The 20979-nt window shown below is 35.8% G+C and overlaps 1 protein-coding gene across 3 annotated transcripts in view; it reads left to right on the forward strand.

The window, feature by feature from the left end:
- Positions 1 to 18209, forward strand: part of DCUN1D1 (defective in cullin neddylation 1 domain containing 1) — a 32153-nt gene extending 13944 nt beyond the window's left edge. For 2 of the 3 annotated variants that reach the window (XM_058556277.1, XM_058556278.1), the window contains exons 4-7: positions 1476 to 1606; positions 11966 to 12048; positions 12295 to 12391; positions 13995 to 18209. In XM_058556277.1, coding sequence (XP_058412260.1) covers positions 1476 to 1606; positions 11966 to 12048; positions 12295 to 12391; positions 13995 to 14074 — 391 coding nt within the window. In that variant the 3' untranslated portion in view covers positions 14075 to 18209. Of the gene's footprint in view, positions 1 to 1475; positions 1607 to 8269; positions 8448 to 11965; positions 12049 to 12294; positions 12392 to 13994 lie in introns of those variants that run through there. The other variant, XM_058556279.1, reaches the window with a different exon arrangement.
- The last annotated feature ends 2770 nt before the right edge of the window (positions 18210 to 20979 follow it).

Genomic DNA, 20979 nt, shown 5'->3' on the forward strand with positions numbered 1-20979 from the left:
GCTACTGCAGGAACAAGATGCCCATGCTGCCTGCCTCGCCTGCCACTCTGGCGGAGAAGAAACAGGCTAGAGGCCACTTGCTGTGGAGCCATGCGAGTTGCCATCATTGGTGGACCTTCCTGGGACCTCCGAGCACACCGAAACCCTTGATCTCTGCAGAAAACAAACTGGGATAAGAAAAGTTCCTTCTTCCTCTTCCAGCCTGTCGTGGCCCTCTATTGGTAGAACCTAACAGTGAGCCAGCTGGCAAGAAAAATGAAGTCTCATAATATGTAGTCCATTACAAATAGTCACAAAGTAGGGCAAAGAAGGGTGGGTTTAAAGCTGAAAGGCAATAAATTAATAACTGGCCTAGACGCTATGTTCTATAGCTAAGCCCAGCCCTATCCTGAACTTGCTGGAATTTTCTATGCTAGGACAGGTTTCATTAGGACTCACTTTTTTTTTCCATTTGAAATTGAATTCACACGACATGAATGAACTTCCAAATCAAAATTTTAATTTACAAACTAATGATCTGGGAAGTGTTATAGAGAACACAGAAGGAAAATAAAAGCAAAAATTATTAGAGGAAAAAAAGTGGAGTGATTAGTTTGTGGAATCTATAAGAAATAGACTATTTCTACCTTAAGGCCGTTATGTGGAAAGTAAGACTTGGTACTTGGACCCTTTCAACTCCTTGGAAGTTCAATGCTTTGCGAATATAGAAGAAGCTTGATTTTTTTTTTTTTTTTTTTAAAGATTTTATTTATTTATTTTTCCCCCCAAAGCCCCAGTAGATAGTTGTATGTCATAGCTGCACAACCCTCTAGTTGCTGTATGTGGGACACAGCCTCAACGTGGCCAGAGAAGTGGTGCGTCTGTGCACGCCCGGGATCCGAACCCGGGCCGCCAGCAGCGGAGCGCACGCACTTAACCGCTAAGCCACGGGGCTGGCCCAAGAAGCTTGATATTGATTTGAGGTAACTTCAGTTGGAAATGGTAGGGGGCTCATCTGATATTTATTACTATACTTTGTACGTAACAAGAAGTAAGTTTTCAAGAGGAATGCTTCGTAACCTAAGTAAGAGGCTATGCTTTCAGTTAGTTTGGAAGCTAGACGTGATTTGTTAAACCATGTAAGGAGTATCTGCTGCAGTTTAAACCGGTGATTGTTATGCTGGTTACTGTACGTTCTCATCTATTCACTGCAGCTGACTTCTGCAATTTGGGTGTGTTGATAGTCCAGTGAATTACATAATTAAAAGTAATGGCCCTTTTTTGAAAAAAATAGTAATTATTTCTAACATTTAATCCATACCTTTTCTTCCTCCAGCTAACCCCATACTTGTTTATGAATGTTAAAAAGATAAAATTTCAACTCTCTGATTTTTTTAAAAAGTTCTATGAAATAAATATAAGATGTCATAGGAATAAATAAGTCCTTAATTTACGGTGAAAAAGTTTATCTTTATTAACTTAATTTTACAATGTAGATGTGACAGCATAGAAAAACTAAAGGCCCAAATACCCAAGATGGAACAAGAATTGAAAGAACCAGGACGATTTAAGGATTTTTACCAGTTTACTTTTAATTTTGCAAAGAATCCAGGACAAAAAGGATTAGGTAAGAATTTTTAAAAATTATATTTGGTATTTCAAATATATTCAAATACATTAACAATGTCACTTTCGTTTTGTAATAGAAAGTTATGTGTTTTGAGTGTAGAGTCATTGTGAAAATACCGGTTACTGAAAAACAATGAGAAACAATGAACTTCTAGTTAATCAGAAAATATTGTGTACATTCAATAATAGCGTTAACCTGGATACCATATGTGAACCATTTTTTTTTTTTAAGAACTATAATACAGAAAATAAATAGTTGTTAAAAGTTCACTGACATACACACGTATGTGCATTTGCTTATTTGTTTGTTTGTTTATTTTCCAGAAGATATTGAGGATCTTAGGATCATAGGTTATTTCACTGTGAATCTGTGGAAATATCATTGTAAGATTTCTGAGTCATACAATGCCAGATAAATTTATTCTTCTTGATTATGATTTATTTGGAAACTATAAGCAAGAATAAAAATGATTATCATTCATAATCTTATCGAGAAATAACCACTATTAACAGTTTAGATCAATCAATTTATACTGTATGTAGTATCCATACATTTGCTTTGGGGATGGCTAGGGGATATGGAAGTAAAAGCTGCAGTGTAATTTACAGTTTACTCAGAAAGATTAGACAGTAGCAGATAATACAAAATAATAAACGTGTGTGAGGGTTTTAGATAAAAGAGAATTGAGTAAAAGCAGGAATGGTTGGGAAATGCTTCCTGGGCAAGATGAGATATGAACACAGGGACTTGGTATTTGGCTGGGTAAGGGAAGATAAAAGGTGTTCCAGTGGGAGGATAGTTATGAATGAAGGTCTGAAAGTTCAGAAATAAGCTTGACTTCTTTGTAGAAGAGAGAAAACATTGATTTGGTTTTAGTGGGAATGCTTGTTTGGCTATTCACTTTGTGAGACACAGTAAGGCTCAGTAACCACAGGCTTCTTTTAAAAACAGGACAGGGCCGGCCCCATGGCTTAGCGGTTAAGTGCGCGCGCTCCAATGCTGGCGGCCCGGGTTCGGATCTCGGGTGCCTACCAACTCACTGCTTCTCACATGCTGAGGCTGTGTCCCACATACAGCAACTAGAAGGACGTGCAGCTGTGACATACAGCTATCTACTGGGGCTTTGGGGGAAAAAAATAAATAAATAAAATTTAAAAACAGAACAAAGGTTTAAATTGGAATTTGTGGGCAGTGGGGACACACTCAGTATTTTGATGATGGCAGTAACTTCCGTTTTTTTTTTGTGAGGGAGATCAGCCCTGAGCTAACATCCATGCTAATCCTCCTCTTTTTGCTGAGGAAGACCGGCTCTGAGCTAACATCTATTGCCAATCCTCCTCCTTTTTCTCTTCCCCAGAGCCCCAGTAGATAGTTGTATGTCATAGTTGCACATCCTTCTAGTTGCTGTATGTGGGACGCGGCCTCAGCATGGCCGGAGAAGCGGTGCGTCAGTGCGCACCCGGGATCCGAACCGTGGCCGCCAGTAGTGGAGCGTGCGCACTTAACCGCTAAGCCACCGGGCCGGCCCCGGTAACTTCCACTTAATGTGAACTTTCAGTGTGCCTGGCAGTGAGCTAAGTACTTTACGTACACTGCCTCATTTAGTGTTTAACAACTTTGTGAGTTATTCATTCTTTCATTAGCTAATTCACCGCCTGCCGTGTGCCAGATACATAGTAATAGAGTATTAGCCATTTTTTGTCCTTATTTTGCAGATGAGGAAACTGAGGCACAAGAAGGTTAAATAACTTAATGATGGAAGTGAGTTTGTTTTTGATTTTGAAGATACAGTAGTTGGAGAGGCTAATAGGGACCTCTTGTACTTAATCCTTTATATTTTAGAGGGAAAAAAAAACATTGAGAAAAGGATTATGTGAATGGGGATTAGTCCAAGGAAGTGATTGAAAGCTGTGGAAGTGATGAATGTACAATATTTGTATTGGAGAATTGGCCTAAAGAGTGATAAACAGGACTGAATTGATTAAAGATTTACAAAACGTCTGTAAAGCAAAATTCTAAATAATGAAGCCTCCTTTCCAACTGATTCTTCAATTTAAGTTGGGTTTTGTTCTTACAGGAAAATTCCTCATTTTACAGGCAAAATAAGTTCAGATACCTAGGGTTAGTTTCTCTCTCTTCTATCTGTGGCCACCAGTTAACTGGGCTGTTTTTTCTATTTTCCTCTTTCCTTCTCATAAATAAAAACCAATTAGAGTCTTTGAATTTACATGTATACACTAAAAGAATTATTGTGTTTAGAAATATAGCACAATATTTTGATAAGATTAAACAAAATGTTGTGAATGTCAAATGTGGGTTAAAGGGGCTGAACTTTTTTCTTAGTTATATGTCTACCCCTTACTGGAGCACAGAATAAATGATTTTCTGGGTGAATATGTAGTTTTGATATTGAATCTTAGTTTTCATTATATGTGGTGAAAATAAAGCGAAACTCAATTTTTATAGCTATTGGATATATTAATATGATGATAAATTGGAAATTTAGATTACATGGAAAATTGAGAAAAACATTATGCAGAAGAATTAGATGTAAAAGTTATGTTTATTCTGTTTTCTAATAAGTATTGAGCTTAAGTAAAATGTAATATTGTTTAATGGGTATGGAGTTTCCACTTTGTAAGATGAAAAGAGTTCTGGAAATTAGTTGCACGATAGTGTGAATGTACCTAACACTACTGAATTATACACTTAGAAATGGTAAGATGATAAATTTTATGTTATCTGTATTTAACCACAATCTAAAAATTGTTTTAAAAAAACCCAAAAAACCATAGAATGTATAACACAGTGTGAGCCCTAGTGTAAAATATGGACTTCAGTTAATAATAATATATCCGTATTGGCTCATCACTTGTAAGTATACCACACTAAAGCAAGATGTTAAAAATAGTTGAAATGGGGGGAGGTAGGGTGTGAGATATATGGGAACTCTCTGTACTTTCTGCTAAATTTTTTAGTAAACGTAAAACTTAAAAAAGTCTTAATTAAGAAAATGTAATAAAAGACAAATCATAGTTTCTCTTTTTGTTTTGCATTGGTGTTGGGTGTCAGGACTTGCTTAAGTAATGACTTGCTTAGTTGAAGAACTTAATTAAAAAGAAAACAGTTTTCTTGACAGCCTTTCTTAGGGTTCACAGGGCTCTTAAATTACAGTATTTGGCAGAGAGGAATTAGAAGATCATGGAAGAGAAGGTGAGGCCCAAAACAAATTGGCAAAGAGTGACAGTGACAGCCCTGTGGTTTATTTATAAATAGCTGTGGTAGTCATAATGAGAGCTGTTGTTTTCCATATTTTCTCATTCTCTATAACCTTACTTCTTGTGACACTAGGATAAGGTGCTTCCTCTGTCACCATCTGCTTCAGTCACCTGCCATTTCTGAATCTTAAATTTGAAAGGAATTTCCTAAGTCTTCTGTTAAATCTAACCTATTCAAAATAGCATCTGTAACTGATGCTCGTTTAGCTTTTACTTTTGAACATGCAGAGATTGGACACACATTGTTTTAGGACGTGGTCCATTCTCACAGAGTACTCTTACTTGTTATCACACAGTTCTTCCTTATTAAGCTAACATCTTTGTCTTTATGCTTGTACCATTGCTTCTATTTGTCCTCTGCTGCAGCACAGAGGAAGTCTAATCATTTAAAGATCTCTATCACTTAGCCCCTTCTTTTTCTCCAGGTCAGCATTTCAGTTATTTTAACTATTCTTCATTTGAGGAGACCTTTGTTATTCCTGTTGCTGTTCCCCCAGGCACATTTCCAGTTTCTTACTTTCTTTCAAAATAGAGCTCTTAAAGCTGAATGTAATATTCTGGAAGGAGGCTGTTTAATGTAGAACACCATGGGTCTGTTATTTTTTGAGAAGACTGTTTATTCTGTTAATTTGGTCAAAAATTCATTTGTTTATTCTGTTAATTTGGTCAAAAATTCATTTGTTTTTTAGCAGCCATGTCATTTTTAGGACCATCTTGAACTTTTATTAGACTAAAGTCTGTGAGTTATTTTCTTATGAACTGTGGTTGAGCTAGAATCTTATACCTGTGCACTTGATTTAAAACTTTTTGACATTATTTGTTAAACATTTACTATTTAGAATTAATTTTATAGAGTGTTTTTAAAGAGTATTTTCATCTATATAATCCCATTTGGTTCTTGTAACAACCCTTTGAACTAAGTAAAAAACCTATTGTCCTCTTTGTCATAAAGATGAGGAAACTCATGGTCAGAGAGGCTCACTTATTAAGGTCACATCACTTTAGAGTTGGTAGAACTGGGACTCAGTCCCAGATCTTCTGACACTGCATTCTCTCTATTTTTTATTATATTATGTGGTGCTAAATGTAGATATTTCTAAGTAAACCAAGACATTGTGAATAGAATTTTTAATCACCATTCCATCCTCCCTGGAGAGTTGGCAGCACTTTGTTTCCCTGAGGGACAGTGTTTGGATCTGGTCTCAGTTCATTTCCATGTTCATCCAGCACTCAGTTGATTATCTTTTATGAAATCTCACATTGCCCATGTTGATTCTCTTTGAAAGAATGACACTGGGATTACCTCTGTCTGTGTTTTTAATTTTACTCTAAGGGCTTAAGGATTCATTCTGCAAGTATCTCAGTTCTAGGCATTATGGTTATTAGGATTTGCTTGTCTCTGTTTCGCTGTATTTTCCCTCTATTTATTCTAACTGCTGTTGTTGCTTCTTGTTACCTTATTGTTGAATTTGCTCTCTTTATACTACTTAAGAATCTATAATAATAATTTTTAGAATTATTAAAAATAAATAATAGGGTCGGCCTGGTGGCGCAAAGTGGTTAAGTGCGCGCGCTCCGCTTTGGCGACCTAGGGTTCGCAGGTTCAGATCTCAGGCGCGCACCGACGCACTGCTTGTTAAGCCATGCTGTGGCCGTGTCCCATATAAAGTAGAGGAAGATGGGCATGGAAGTTATCTCAGGACCCCTCTTCCTCAAGAAAAAAATTAAATAAATAAATAAAAGTAAGGACTCATATTATTTACAGGCACTGTTCTAAATGTTTTATGTGTATTAACTCATTTAATCCTTACAACAACCCTATGAGGGTAGGTACTGTTATATTTATTTTAAATTAAATTACAGAGAGGTGAACTCAGTTGTCCAAAGTCACTTAACTAGTGGCAGAGTTGGGATTTAAGAGGCTAAACTACTATGTTAAACCACTTTTCTCTAGCTAGGCTGTTCTTTCTGTCACTCAAACATTTCTGTCAAAGGGCAGTTTTTCCTATGCTTGTGGTAATTGACATTTTATCCCTGTACAACTTAATCTTATGTGTTTCGGATCGTAATTATAACTTATTAATCTTGTTGAGTATTCTTTTTTTGTTCAAAAACATTTATTGACTACTCACAAAGTAGTCAATTGCAAAATCTTCACAAAGATTATAATTTTTGAGCTTTGAAGAATAAATGTATGTTTTCAAAGCCAAAAGAAGAAGAAGCAGCCATCTCTAATGTGGAGAGATTAGCAAGTTCAGTTGCTCAGAGGTGAGACATAGCACCTTTGAGGAATTGCAAGTAAGTTCATTTGACTAGAAGTGTAGATTTTATCTGAAGGCAGTAAGAAATCATTGCAGGGCCGCCCCATGGCTTAGCCGTTAAGTGCGCCTGCTCCGCTGCTGGCGGCCCGGGTTCGGATCCCGGGCGCACACCGACGCACCGCTTCTCCGGCCATGCTGAGGCTGCGTCCCACATACAGCAACTAGAAGGATGTGCAACTATGACATACAACTATCTACTGGGGCTTTGGGGGAAAAATAAATAAATAAAATTATAAAAAAAAAAATCATTGCAGGTTATTTTTGAATTTTTTAGTAGACTTTACTTTTTGAGCTGTTTTAGGTTTACAGCAAAATTGAGCAGAATGTACAGACATTTCCCGTATACCCCCTGGCCCCACACATGCATAGCTTCTCCCATTGTTAACATCCCCCACCAGAGTGGTACATTTGTTACAGTTGTACCTACTTTGACACATCGTTATCATCCAGGTTCAAGTTTACATTAGAGTTCACCCTTGATGTTGTACATTCTGTGGGTTTGGACAACTGTGTAATGACGTGTATCTACCATTATAGCATCATGCAGAGAAGTTTCACTGCCGTAAAAATCCTCTGTGCTCTGCGTATTCATTCTTTCCTCCCTCCTAACCCTTGACAATCACTGATCTTTTTACTGTCTCCATAGTTTTGCCTTTTCCAGAATGTCATATAGTTGAAATCACATAGTATGTAGCCTTTTCAGACTGGCTTCTTTGACTTAGTAGTATCAATGTGCATTTGTTTTCCTCCATGTCTTTTCATGGCTTGATAGCTCATGTCATTTTAGCACTGAATAATATTCCTTTCTTTGGATGTACCACAGTTTATGTATCTGTTTACCTACTAAAGGACATCTCGGTTGCTTCCGAGTTTTGGCAATTACGAATAAAGCTTCTGTAAATATCCACGTGCAGGTTTTTGTGTGGACATAAGTTTTGAGTTCATTTGTGTAAATACCAAGGAGTGTGATTGCTGGATTGCATGGTAAGAGTACGTTTAGTTTTGTAAGAAACTGCCAAACTGTCTTCCAAAGTGGCTGTACTATTTTGCATTCCCACCAGCAATGAATGAGAGTTCCTGTTGCTTCACATCCTCGTCAGCATTTGGTGTTGTCAGTGTTTTGGATTTTGGCCATTCCAAAAGGTGTGTAGTGGTCTCTCATTGTTGTTTTAATCATTAAAGAATTTTAACATGGAAGTAACACCAAATTTATATGCCTGAAAAGACCATCTGAAAGCAGAGAAGTCCTTTAAAAGGAGTGGAGGCAGAACTAGAGGAAGAGAAATTGGTTGTGAAGCTGTCACAGTGATTTAGCTAGACATGAAGAGAACCCTAGCACAAGCCCTGCCAGTGGGAATGGAGAAGAGAGAGAGGTTTAAAAAGTACTTAGAAGCCAAAATGAGAGAGCTTCGATTGGAAGTGTGTGATGAGAAAGAAAGGAGTTTCCCTGACGATTCTCAACACCCTTAGGGGACCTTTGGAAATGTTTGGGGGTGTTTTTTGGTTGTCTTAATGACTGAGGGTTTCTGCTGGCATTAGGCGGGTGTTAAATGTCCTGCAGTGCATAGGACAGTTCCTCACAATGAGAAATTATATTTCATTGAGAAACACTGTAGGGTAATGACATTCACTGATAGAGAAGGAATAGCAGGTCTATAGAGGTAAGATAATGAGTTCAGTTTGAACCCTGTTGGATTTGAGTGGTTTGTGGGTACCCAGTTGAAGATGTCCTTAGGCAGTTAGATATGTGAATGTAGAATATTGAGATATACATTTGAGATTTAGGAGTTGTTAGAGGTGGTTGAGCATATAATGTGAAAAAAGATAAAGGTTTGAAAAATCTACTGAGGAAAGTAGAAGCGGTTATTGCTGATATATTGTGTTAGAGAACACCAACATTTAATGGATGAATGGAAGAAGCAGAGCCAGAAAAAGAGAAGAAGGCCAGAAAGGACAGAGGAAAATCAATAGAGTGCTATCATTAAAGCCAAAAGAAGCAACCGTTCCATCTAGACGGTGTGCTCAATTCAGTCAAATATGGGAGAGAGCCAAGTAAATAGGACATAAAAGTGTTTATATGGCAACCAGAAGGGTCTGGTGACCCGCCAAAGGTTACTTTCAGTGGAGTGAGTGACGAAGATGGACATTAGTTTGTAGAATTACAGTGTGTGGTAGGTGAGTAAACAGGGCAATGAATGTTGATTACAGAAAGTTCTCTTCTTGTGCAACCTGAGCTTTTAAACATCATCCATGTACACTCCTTTTGTCACTCTTACTATAGTATATCAGCTGACAGGTGGGCACTTATAGGTATCTCACAGTTTGCAGTTATTTGAATATTTCATTGTTTCTCATCCTTATTTTGTAAAAATTAGTTGAAAAGGAAGAAAATGCTAACACTAGTAATAAGCTTAGTTCTCATAAGTTTAATACGTTTGAAGCAAAGAAGGAAATCATTAAGCCTGCTACTGACAGCAAATCTTACTGCACATGCTAATAACAGCAATTTTACTGCACTTAAGCTAGACAATTATATGGTTAGTTGGTAAAGAAAAGAACAAAATTAAAGAACCTGGAAGGAATATTGGGTATAGAGTTTTACAGACTGCAAAGATTAAAAAAGGAACTGCAATTAGGAATTGGTATCAGATTTTGAGTTCTCTTAAAACAGGGGGGTCTGAATTCAACTTTCAGACGTGTTTTCAGGAGCACATTATGTGTAAAAGTAGACGACTCCAAGCACTGTTTCAAGACTATCTGTGAAGGGAAGGAGAAAGAGGGTAGCTAGTAAGGGGAAGAGAGATCCAAGAAAGATTTTTTTTTTTTTTTTTTGTGAGGAAGATCAACCCTGAGCTAACATCCATGCTAATCCTCCTCTTTTTGCTGAGGAAGACCGGCTCTGAGCTAACATCTATTGCCAGTCCTCCTCCTTTTTTTTTTTTTTCCCTCAAAGCCCCGGTAGATAGTTGTATGTCATAGTTGCATATCCTTCTAGTTGCTGTATGTGGGACGCGGCCTCAGCATGGCCGGAAACGCGGTGCGTCGGTGTGCACCCGGGATCCGAACCCGGGCTGTCAGTAGCGGAGCGCATGCACTTAACGGCCAAGCCAGGGGGCCGGCCACCAAGAAAGATTTTTTAAAGATAGATAATAACCTGAGCATGTTTCTTTGTGGAGGGGGAAAGCCAGAAAACAAGGTGAAGTGGAAGATGTAGGGAGAGAGGAAAACTAATCAATAGACAGGATTCCTTGAAGAGACAGGATGGTTTTTGATCCATAATAGTGGTGTTAGGGGCTTATCTTTGGATAGGAGGAAAAAGAGGCACCTTTTCCAATGAGTTTGAAGGAAGACATAATGATGGATTCGAAAATAAGTATATTTGCACGTGGAACCCTAGGAAGTTGGTTCATTCTGCTGTTTCTGAATGCCTGCTGTGTGTTTTCAGACTGCTAGTTTGGGGATATGTCGTCCTTGTCCTTGAAGAGGTTAAAGTCCAGTGAAGATGGGGGATTTTTAGCCTTATGGCCTATATATTTTTCCTTGAGGTAGGATGTGAGCCTTTTTGGAGTCTTGCCTAGTCTCTCCTGATTTCTCAGATTATCAGGAGTGGTTTGGAGATCATATCTAAAAAGACTTTTAAATTACTTGGGATGTAATTTTTCCTGATCTGGAGATATAAATTTACTCATAAAAGCTTGATACCTTCTTAACTACTTTAGTTTCTTGAAAGAGATCATAGTTCTTTCTCTCTGTTATATGACAAGTGTAGTTCTTTGTCATGTGGCAATATTGCTTCTTTACCCTTCTCTGCTCCAAACCCAATTAAATAGCCATTTATATCATCTTCATTAAAATTTTAAAAAACAAATCTTAGTTTATTTTAATTTTTAAATCAATATTCTTTTTTTTGTGTGTGTGTGTGTGTGAGGAAGATCAGCCTTAAGCCAACATCCGGTGCCCATCTTCCCCTACTTTATGTGGGACGCTGCCACAGCATGGCCTGACAAGCAGTGTGTCGGTGTGCTCCCGGGATCCGAATCTGCGCGCCCCGGGCTGCCGCAGCAGAGCGCCTGCACTTAACTGCTTGCGCCACCGGGTGGCCCATAGATCTATATTCTTAATAGTCTCCTTGAGGATCAAGATCAGTCATCCAACAGCTTGGAGCGTAACATTGATTAGGATTGTGGGTAGTAATCTTTTGCATTACAACCTGTAGGTGTACATCAGTGTTTCTCAACTGGGGGCAGTTTTGCCCCCAGGGGACCCTTGGCAATGTCTGGAGACATTTTTGGTTTCACCACTGAGGGTAAGATGGAGCTGTTACTGGCATCTATAGGTAGAGGCCAGGGATGCTGCTAATGCTACAATGCATAGGACATCCCCCCACAACAAAAAATTGTCTGACCCAAAATGTCAAAATTGCTGAGGTCGAGAAGCACATGTGTACATTAACTAACATTTGAATACTTATGAACTAGTGAAGCATGCTTATCTACATTATCCAATTTAAAACTTCAGAACCCCCCTGTGAGGTAAGTGGTATCCTTCTTGCCCCAAAGGGACCATTCACTGCTGATGGAGGCAGGATACAAACCTTGGACTTATCTCTATAGAAAAATTTTAATACACAAGTATTCAGGATACAAGCATTTTTTTTTTTTTTTTTTTGAGGCTATCTTTGGTCTTACCTGTTTTTTTTTTTGCAGGGACAAATATTCATGGCATTTGACATACATAATTTATTTTTAATATTACAGATCTAGAAATGGCCATTGCTTACTGGAATTTAGTGCTTAATGGAAGATTTAAATTCTTAGACTTATGGAATAAATTTTTGTTGGTAAGTTCATGTTTTCTGCAGTTCTGTGTTTTCTCTAAAATTTTGCTTTGTTTGAAGACAAATGAACATTTTAAAGCATGACTAACTCATTTCAGAGCATGTAATGGACATAGAGTGAGAAATTTGATTACCAGAATTTCATTACACAAGTTGTTTTGCATTTTTGTATTTAGCATTATCTGGACTTTTTTTGAAACTCTTTTTAGTGATTTGGATGTTTTTTGTTTATTTTTTTTTTATATATAGGAACATCATAAACGATCAATACCAAAAGATACTTGGAATCTTCTTTTAGACTTCAGTACAATGATTGCAGATGACATGTCTAATTATGATGAAGAAGGTAATGAAAATTTTGCCTTTTTTTTTTTTTTTACCTGCTTTCCCCTTTTATCACACACTCTTGAACTTCTTGTCTACTTCTGTTTTTTTTGTAGTTGGATTCCCCTCTTCTATGCTTTTATCTGTGCTCTTCTGAATGTGTAAAATACCTTCATCTTCTTTACCAATCTATATTATTCTGTTTCTTTAAATACCAGCTCAGTATTCATGTCTTCCAGAAAGGCATGAGTAATTTCTATCCATGTTTTAGATTTTCACTTTACTTTAGGAACCTGTTCTCTTCTTAATGTACTTTTATACTTGTATGTATTTTTTATTGTTATCTGTTTGTCTTATCTGTAAACTTGATTGTATATTCAAGTTCAGTGACTTAGTCTAATTTGAAATGTACTTCAGCTGGCTACTGTAGTACTATTGGCATTCAATAAATATTCATGAATTGAATGCTTTTCTGCTATTTTTTCTTGGATGTATAAAGATGGTGCTACCATTCACTATCAGGACACTTGCTTTTGTTTTTCTAGAAGTGGCAGTGATTTACATTGATTTCTTCACACAAAATTTCTTTATTCCCCCTTGAGAATTAGTGGGATGCTATTTTGAGATTGTCGAATAGACAGAGGTGTTCTTTGAAAAATCTCCAGTGACTTAGACCTCCTTAAAAGTGTCCTGAAACTATTTACTCTAACCAGGGATGATGCTTTCTTCTCTTTATTTTCATTGTCAGTTATAGTCTTCACTAACAAGTGAGAAGTGTCTAACCCTGCATTTGATGATAATTGTGCTTTCTGTTAGCTGTTACACAAAACTGGAGAACTTCCTGATTTGCAGGTTGGCATGTGGATGTGTAGAAGCATGCATATATGCAATTTAAAATCTTTTACTAACTTATTCTTGAAATAGGATAGAGTCTGATACTTGCTGTTAATTTGCTCTGTAAGATTTCCACAAAATGCCTGAAAACTTGTTTCCTCCTGCATACTATGCTGTCGGCACTGGCAGCATGGCATCGTATCATGGCCATTCCTTAGGCTACCAGTTTTAACCTAATTGCTTCAGTGGCCTTCAGAAAACCATAATGTTATTGATTGATTACCAGAAGAGTTATTTTTATCGTTCAAGGAATGATCAAGTGTTGGAATAATAGCGTAGAGAGAATACAAGGAATATTTTAGGTAGAAACTCTAGAAAGGTAGAATTTTGGAAGTCCTATCAATGGAATATTTATAATAATATACTTTATTATGGGGAAGGTATTTTAAAAAATAAAGAATTGTAGGGGCCAGCTTGGTAGCGCAAGCGGTTAAGTGTGCATGCTCAGCTGCGGTGGCCTGCCGGTTGGGATCCCGGCTGCTCACCGACGTACCACTTGGCAAGCCATGCTGCGGCAGCGTCCCATATAAAGTGGAGGAAGGTGGGCACGGATGTTAGCCCAGGGCCAGTCTTCCTCAGCAAAAATGGGGAGGATTGGCAGATGTTAGCGCAGGGCTGATCTTCCTCACAAAAATAAAATAAAATAAAATAAAATAAAATAAATAAATAATTCTATTCAAATGTTAGCCTTATTTCTGCTTTCTTTCCTTTCTCTTATATTTTTTTTCCAGGAGCATGGCCTGTTCTTATTGATGACTTTGTGGAATTTGCACGCCCTCAAATTGCTGGGACAAAAAGTACAACAGTGTAGCACTAAAGGAACCTTCTAGAATGTACATAGTCTGTACAATATTAATACAACGGAAAATTGCACAGTCAACTTCTGCTGGCTGGACTGAACTGAAGATCAATCCTCACAATTCAGACTGAGGGTTGAGACAAAACTTTAAGGATACATCTTGGACCATATCGTATTTCATTCTTCTAATGGTGGTTTGGGCTTGTCTTCTAGTCTGGGCCGCTCTAAACATTTATAATTCCAACATTGTGGATTTCATCTTATATCTGTGGACCATCCTAGTTTACTCTCCCATAAGTCTTAGAAGCTTTATGGTGATTATTTTGAGGTTTCCATTCTTGCATAAAGCACAATGCTGTCTTCATCAGAAAACAGTTTGGCATAAGAATTAAACATAAGAACATCACAAACAATTTATAAAAACTTCTTAAATATATGCTTTGGGCTAGTTGCAAAGACTATGCTGATAGCACTTCCAATGAGAGTGATATATTTAAGTGTACCAGATCTGGAATGGTGTTTTGGTTTGGGGGATTTTTTTTTTCTGGTAAATCACATGTATTGTTAACGTGAATAGAGTATCTGATGAAAAAATTGTCAAAATAACCAACGTGAAAAATTTTTAGGATAACTTGGTGTGCCTACCTGAAAAATTTATTTTGTTGCAGACCCTCGATTTCAAAAGGTTCCACAGAACTAGTCTGCACTTATCTTACCCATGTTCTTATATATAGTTGTCCTACAGGGAGCTTTTATTTAGAAAATGTCTGCATAATGTTAGAGTCAACTCATGTCTACATTATGCACTACATAATTGGATTTCATTATGATTTTGAAATGCTTATATGCCTGTCGAATAAGTTAAACTATTTAATTTGTTTTGAATGTTTTAGATTGCTACACAATACAATATTCTAAATTTAGGCATGAGGGTTTATCTTTTGTTTTTTTTGTTTTTTTTGTCAGCGCACTATGGAACACAAATGAAATTCTCTTAATTTATAAGAAGAAAGATAGTAGGAATTAAATTTTGAAAATGGTTGTGATGAGCCATGAAGTTCAATCCTTATAATATAGGTACTGCTCTTTCAGACAAATAGTCCATTTTTGATGACTTCTTATTTTGTTGAAATTGCTTTAACTGCTAATCACTGTGGTTGCCAAATACTTCAGGAGCAAAGATTTTCAAGCAAGCATGCACTCAATGCAAAATACCAATCTGGCTTCTATTTTCGTAAATTATTTAGTCTCTTTACTGTTTTTGTTTCAGTTAAATTAGCTCAGTTTTCACATCAAAGCAGAATTCTATCTTGTATGTATTTTTGTCATTACAAGACCCATGAGCTGCTTTCAAGCTGCTTTCATGTTCTCTTCCTGACATGTGAAGAAGAATTTGTTGCTTTCTTAAACATTTCTGTAAGGCAGGTTAGAAAATGTAAAACTTCAAATATTGGATGCCTATGGTCTTTAGCAGAAATAGATTTCGCTTGATGTATCCAGGTACTCTCTAAGGTCTAATGTTGAAATTATCAAAGGAATGTACTTGGGATTAGCAGTACATTTTATGTAGATGAGGAAATGATTTTAAGAAACCTTGACATATTAAAACCACTTATTATTTACGTGATTTTGAAATTGACTAGAAAGCTTTCCCCATAGATATTATATTAATATTCCAATCATAACTTTAATTCAAGAATATAATTCTACCACAAGAAAATTTTGAAAACTTCTATTTAGGTTACTGGAATTGGTTATTTAAAGAAAAGAAAGAAAGAAGAATCGTCCTGCTGCTTTCAGTATTTCCTGATTTCATATTTGTAAATATAAAGAACTACAATTATGAAAAATTTAAAAAGATATGTGTACTATTTTGTTTCCTGTCTTGAAGATTTTGAGTTATGATATTGTTTTCAGATTGATTAATTCGAGTATGCTGTGTTTTGAAATGAGATCCCGTTAGCTTTTTTTCCCCAATGTAAATGGTTTTTCATAAAAGTCTGATATTGGTTCGTGGCCTAGTGCCTTGGGTTTTACGGACTTTTCTCCTTTTAAATGCAAGACCTTTTCAACAAAATAGTGTTTGTCATCAGTTTGGTACTAAACATTTATAATTACTGTGTAATTATAAACAAAAAATACATAAAGCTTTGAATATAATTATGTAGCATAAAAGTTAAGGGTGTTCACTCTACGATGGCATCTTAGAATTAAACAATACTATTACTAGGGCTGAAAAGAAAAGACTGATTTAATGTGGTGTGATTATTCTGAGGATAAATGTCTGCTTACAGGGAATATTTTCTACTAAAAAATGCTTACACATATGGCCGTGAGTGTGTGTGTGTGTGTCTGTGAAAGATATTGACAGAGGTTGAGAGAGACACACGCTCACACACACACACAACTTGAATTGCTTTAATTCATTAGTGTTTCAGTCTTCATTCTGGTAAACTCCCCATGCTGATTCTTTGTTTTAAACTGAACCACAGGTACAGTTTCCTTTTTGCCAAATGTCAAAACAGGTACACATTTTAAAATGTAATGCTTTTTAAATAGTAAAGTGTATAAAATTAGAAGTGCCCACATATAAAACTACTTGAGATCAAGATTATCTTTAGTGACTATCATCTGCATATCTCTGTAAGTTCAATTGTGTTTCTTACCATCCCTGTCATATTACCAACAGAGGCAATAAAAGCTTCAGTGAAATTGCCGGACTAAAGCTTTTCACACATTATTTCAGTGTAATAGTTTTAAAAACTAAAATATACCTGAAAACTTTCCCAGGATGAATAATTATTCATGGAAAGAGCATTGTAATGGCAAGTTTTGGGGAGAAAAGACATGCCAAGTCTTGTTTACTACATTTAAAATGTTTACAACTGTACTGGGCTGCTTTCTTTAATGAACAGTACTGTAGTTGTGTAATGTGGCATTGTAAGTATGTGTTCTTCATTAGAGTTTTTGCAGGTTTTAATGAGAGAAAGTAAACTTAATAAAATAACATGGGAAATCTTTTATATAATATCCTTACTGAGGGATTCTTATTTAAGCAAGGTATACTATTTTTTTCCTCAGAAAGATGTACGTGAATGAAGTGTTCATCTATTTTTTATTTGATGATAATCAAGAAGTTTGAGTAGTTGTAGCTAGTTTAACGTGCACTTTGCTTAGATTTTTTTTAAAACATGTTACTATTAAGACTACGTATTGTAAACCTTCTGTAACTTTTACATGTGAATGACAGAAGAAAGTTAAACCTAATGAAAGAATTTTGGAATAAAAAAGGAAAGTGGTGCTGGGGAAATTTATTATAGTTCACAAAGTATGCCTTTGTAAACCTGAATCAACTTTTAGCAAGAATTAATTTATGTAGTTCTAAATGTTAAATTGTGTATATTTAATAGAAAATACTTATTTGGCACCTCAGCAGTTTTCTTTAAATGTTACTTTATACTTTTAACAATATGATTTATATTGAATACATAGATGTTTTGATAAGATTTTATCAAATTTGATAATGTAATTATAAAATGTTTTTAAAATGTGAACTATTTAACATATATCTTAATAACTGAGGATGCAATACCTGAATTGTGATTTCTGCCTAATGTGATAATTAGGGTTCAAATTATGGCTCATCATTTAATTGATTATAAATGAGTATATTTCTGAACTCTTTACTTGCCTCCATTTTTACAATCATATAGCAATAATTTCTATTTTTATTTTATAGAAATGTGAAGTTATTCGTTATGATACCTTTACCTTTGATTTCTGAGGGAAAGGGGTTTATATTTTGTAGTTAAGGTAAATTTGAAAATTCCTAATCGTACAAATCCCCTTTTCCAGGTTTATCCGTATTATTTATTGCCATTTTGGTTGAATATTTGCTTCATTTGTACCTGATTTTGGAGGCAGATAGTGCTGTTTTTTAAAACTCAATACAGTTACATAAATGGTTTTTACCAGAGCATTCTTGCCATCTTATTTTCTTTACTGCCTGTTGGGTAATTGGCATTTCCTGCTGACCAACTTATTTACAACTCTCCGCTAGGCTCAATGTTTTCTGTTAATGTGGCTTTTGACTTCTCTTTGGGTGATCTTTTTTTAATCTATCATAAAAAATTTATGATAAAAGGTGCACAGCCTTTGTAGTACATGGAATTCCTAAAAGAGTAGTGTCTTTCTTCATGGAGTTTTAAAGACAAATTATTTTGGGAATCATTTTATAATTACCCATTTTTAAAATTGAGATTCTAAAGGTGGGTTTTTTATTTAAGTATATTCAAATTTTTCTTAGGAGTATTGCATAAGTATTTTCAGTTTAATTTTTTGTGTATGCGTGCTGTGCAGAAATCAATGTAGCTTGTAACTTAAGAGCGTTGGTTTTCAAACCATCCTTTGAGGCTGCCGTATTTCATGAGGTTGGGCCATAGCAGGCAGTTGGATCTCCTTCAACTCATCTGTAGCTTTCTACTTTATCTCTTGTAAGTTTTTGACATTTCATATGAGATTTGGTTTGAGGGAAAATGGTTAAAAAAAAATCTTTTTTTAATGGCTAGCTTAGAGGGAACATTACCTCTTTGGAGGATTTTTCAGTGGAATGGGAAGAGGTGGAGTCAGACTGAAATGAAAGCAGGCCTGACCGTAGAAGGCAGCACTGCTTTGAAGAGAAGAATCCCTCAAAGAAATTTAAAGCAAAGAAGAATTTTAAACCAAAATAGTGAAAGCAAAGTTTGATTTGAAACAATGAAAAGTTTGAAACTTATCAGAGGCAGCATGTGAGTGGCTTAATGACCCAACAAAAGAAGAAAAAAAAATGGGTAATATTCAGTTTATCTTTAGAATGTGGATTTAGATGCATGTTCAATATAAATATTTACTTAGAATACTTTGTAACTTGAAATTAAATTTTAAGGAAACTTTGTATCTAATGGAAAACTTGGGCAATACCAAATGAGATTTTTACAAAAAGGAATATTGTAGGTCATAAATTTAGGGGGAAACAAAATGGCTGAGAAAATGCTAATATAAGCTGTAGACGATGATTTTGTCACATAGTTACATGACACATAGCTAAAAGAGCAATATTTGATCAGTAAGGTTTAGAGATGTGTGTACTTGGATCCTTTAAAAATAGCATGTTTAGTTTTCACGCAAATGCTAATAATATTCTTAATCCTAATAGTATATTGGAATTCATTGCATTGAAATTATATGAAATGAAAAGCTCTGTCAGCCAGAGCTTTAAAATAGTCATTCCTAAGACTTTGTTGTAATGATACTTAAAAAAAAAATAACTTTATTGAGGTATAATTTACACACCATAAAATTCACCCATTATAAACATACAATCCAATAGTTTTAGTAAATTTATAGAGTTGTGCAAATATCATCACAATCTAGTTTTAGAACATTTCCATCAGCCCATAAAAGTTTCCCTCATGCTCCTTTGCGGTTAATTCCTGCTCCTACCCCCAGCCCGAGGCAGCCACGCTGATCTGTTTCTATATATATGTTCCCCGTCTTTACGTTACACGTGAATAGAATCATACAATTTGAAGTCTTTTGATTCTGGCTTCCTTCACTTGGCATAATGTGTTTGTAGTTCGTCCATGTTGTAACATATACCTGTACTTACTTCCTTTAGTTGCTGTGTAGTGTTCCAGTGTATGGATATGCTGCATTCTGTTTATCCATTCGCAATTGATGGATGTTTGGGTTGTTCACATTTTTGGTTATTATAATAATGCTGTGAACATTCACATATTTGTCTTTGTGTGGACATATGTTTTCATTTCTCTTAGGTAGATTCCCAGGAGTGTAATTATTGTGTTGGTTGGAAAATTTATGTTTAACTTCCAAAAAAACTGCCAAATTGTTTTCCCAAGTGGCTGTATCATTTAGAAATATTCTTGCCACAATGCATAAGGGAAAGGTTGCGGTTTCCCCACATCCTCAAGAATACTTGCTGTTGTTTTTATTATAGTCATTCTGATGGGTATGTATTTTAAGCGTGCAAGTTATACCTACCTATCCTAACTCATGTGTCTATTAGATATGTATTTTGGGTGAGTTTAAGGGGGCTTGAAGGATTGCTGTAAAATTACTTACTGTAGACATGTATTTACTTGAAAGTGGTATTTTCTGTGGCCACTGAGGGGAGTGATTATACTCTTCCAATGAGAGGTCCGGTCCCTTAGTGAACTCTGGTGAGGAGAAGAACTGCTTGGGTGAAGAGTGGTGCTGACTGCTGGTGCTTTGTGCTGTCGTGTGTACCACGGTTGATGTAGACCCCCAGTTAGCCTGTGACTTGTGGTAACACTTAAAACGTTGCATAAATAACTTCACAGATTGGTCACAGTCTCATCATTAAGTTTCCAGAGCTCTTTTGCTTTGAGATAACTTTGAGAATTAATTTCTTAAATTTGTAAATATTTAGTTAGTATTGTTTAGTTGTTGCCAGCTACCTGTGCTCTTATACATAGTGGACATTGGAGTAGTGCTTTGTTTTTAATGGAAAATTTCAGACATATACAAAAGTGGAATAGTATAATGAACCTACTGCAACGTGGTCAATTCCTGGCCAATCTTGATTTCTCTGTATGCCACCCATCTTCCCAAACCTGATGTATTTTGAAGCTAGTTTCAGATAGTAAATAATTTCATTTGTAAATATTTCAGTATGTTTGTCTAAAAGATAAGGACTCTTAAATATAACCACGATACTATTACCACACTTAAATGTTAACAATTTCTTAGTAATTATTCGGTATTTTATATTGTCTCATAATTTTTTTTTCCAGTTCAAGTTAGGATTCAAATAAGGCCCATACATTGCATATATCTCTGTAAATCTCTCTTAACCCATGGGTCACCATACTCTTGACTCTTCAGCTTAGAATTCAAAC

Source organism: Diceros bicornis, chromosome 15, assembly GCF_020826845.1.
Source record: "Diceros bicornis minor isolate mBicDic1 chromosome 15, mDicBic1.mat.cur, whole genome shotgun sequence".
In the NCBI taxonomy this organism is placed as follows: Eukaryota; Metazoa; Chordata; class Mammalia; order Perissodactyla; family Rhinocerotidae; genus Diceros; species Diceros bicornis.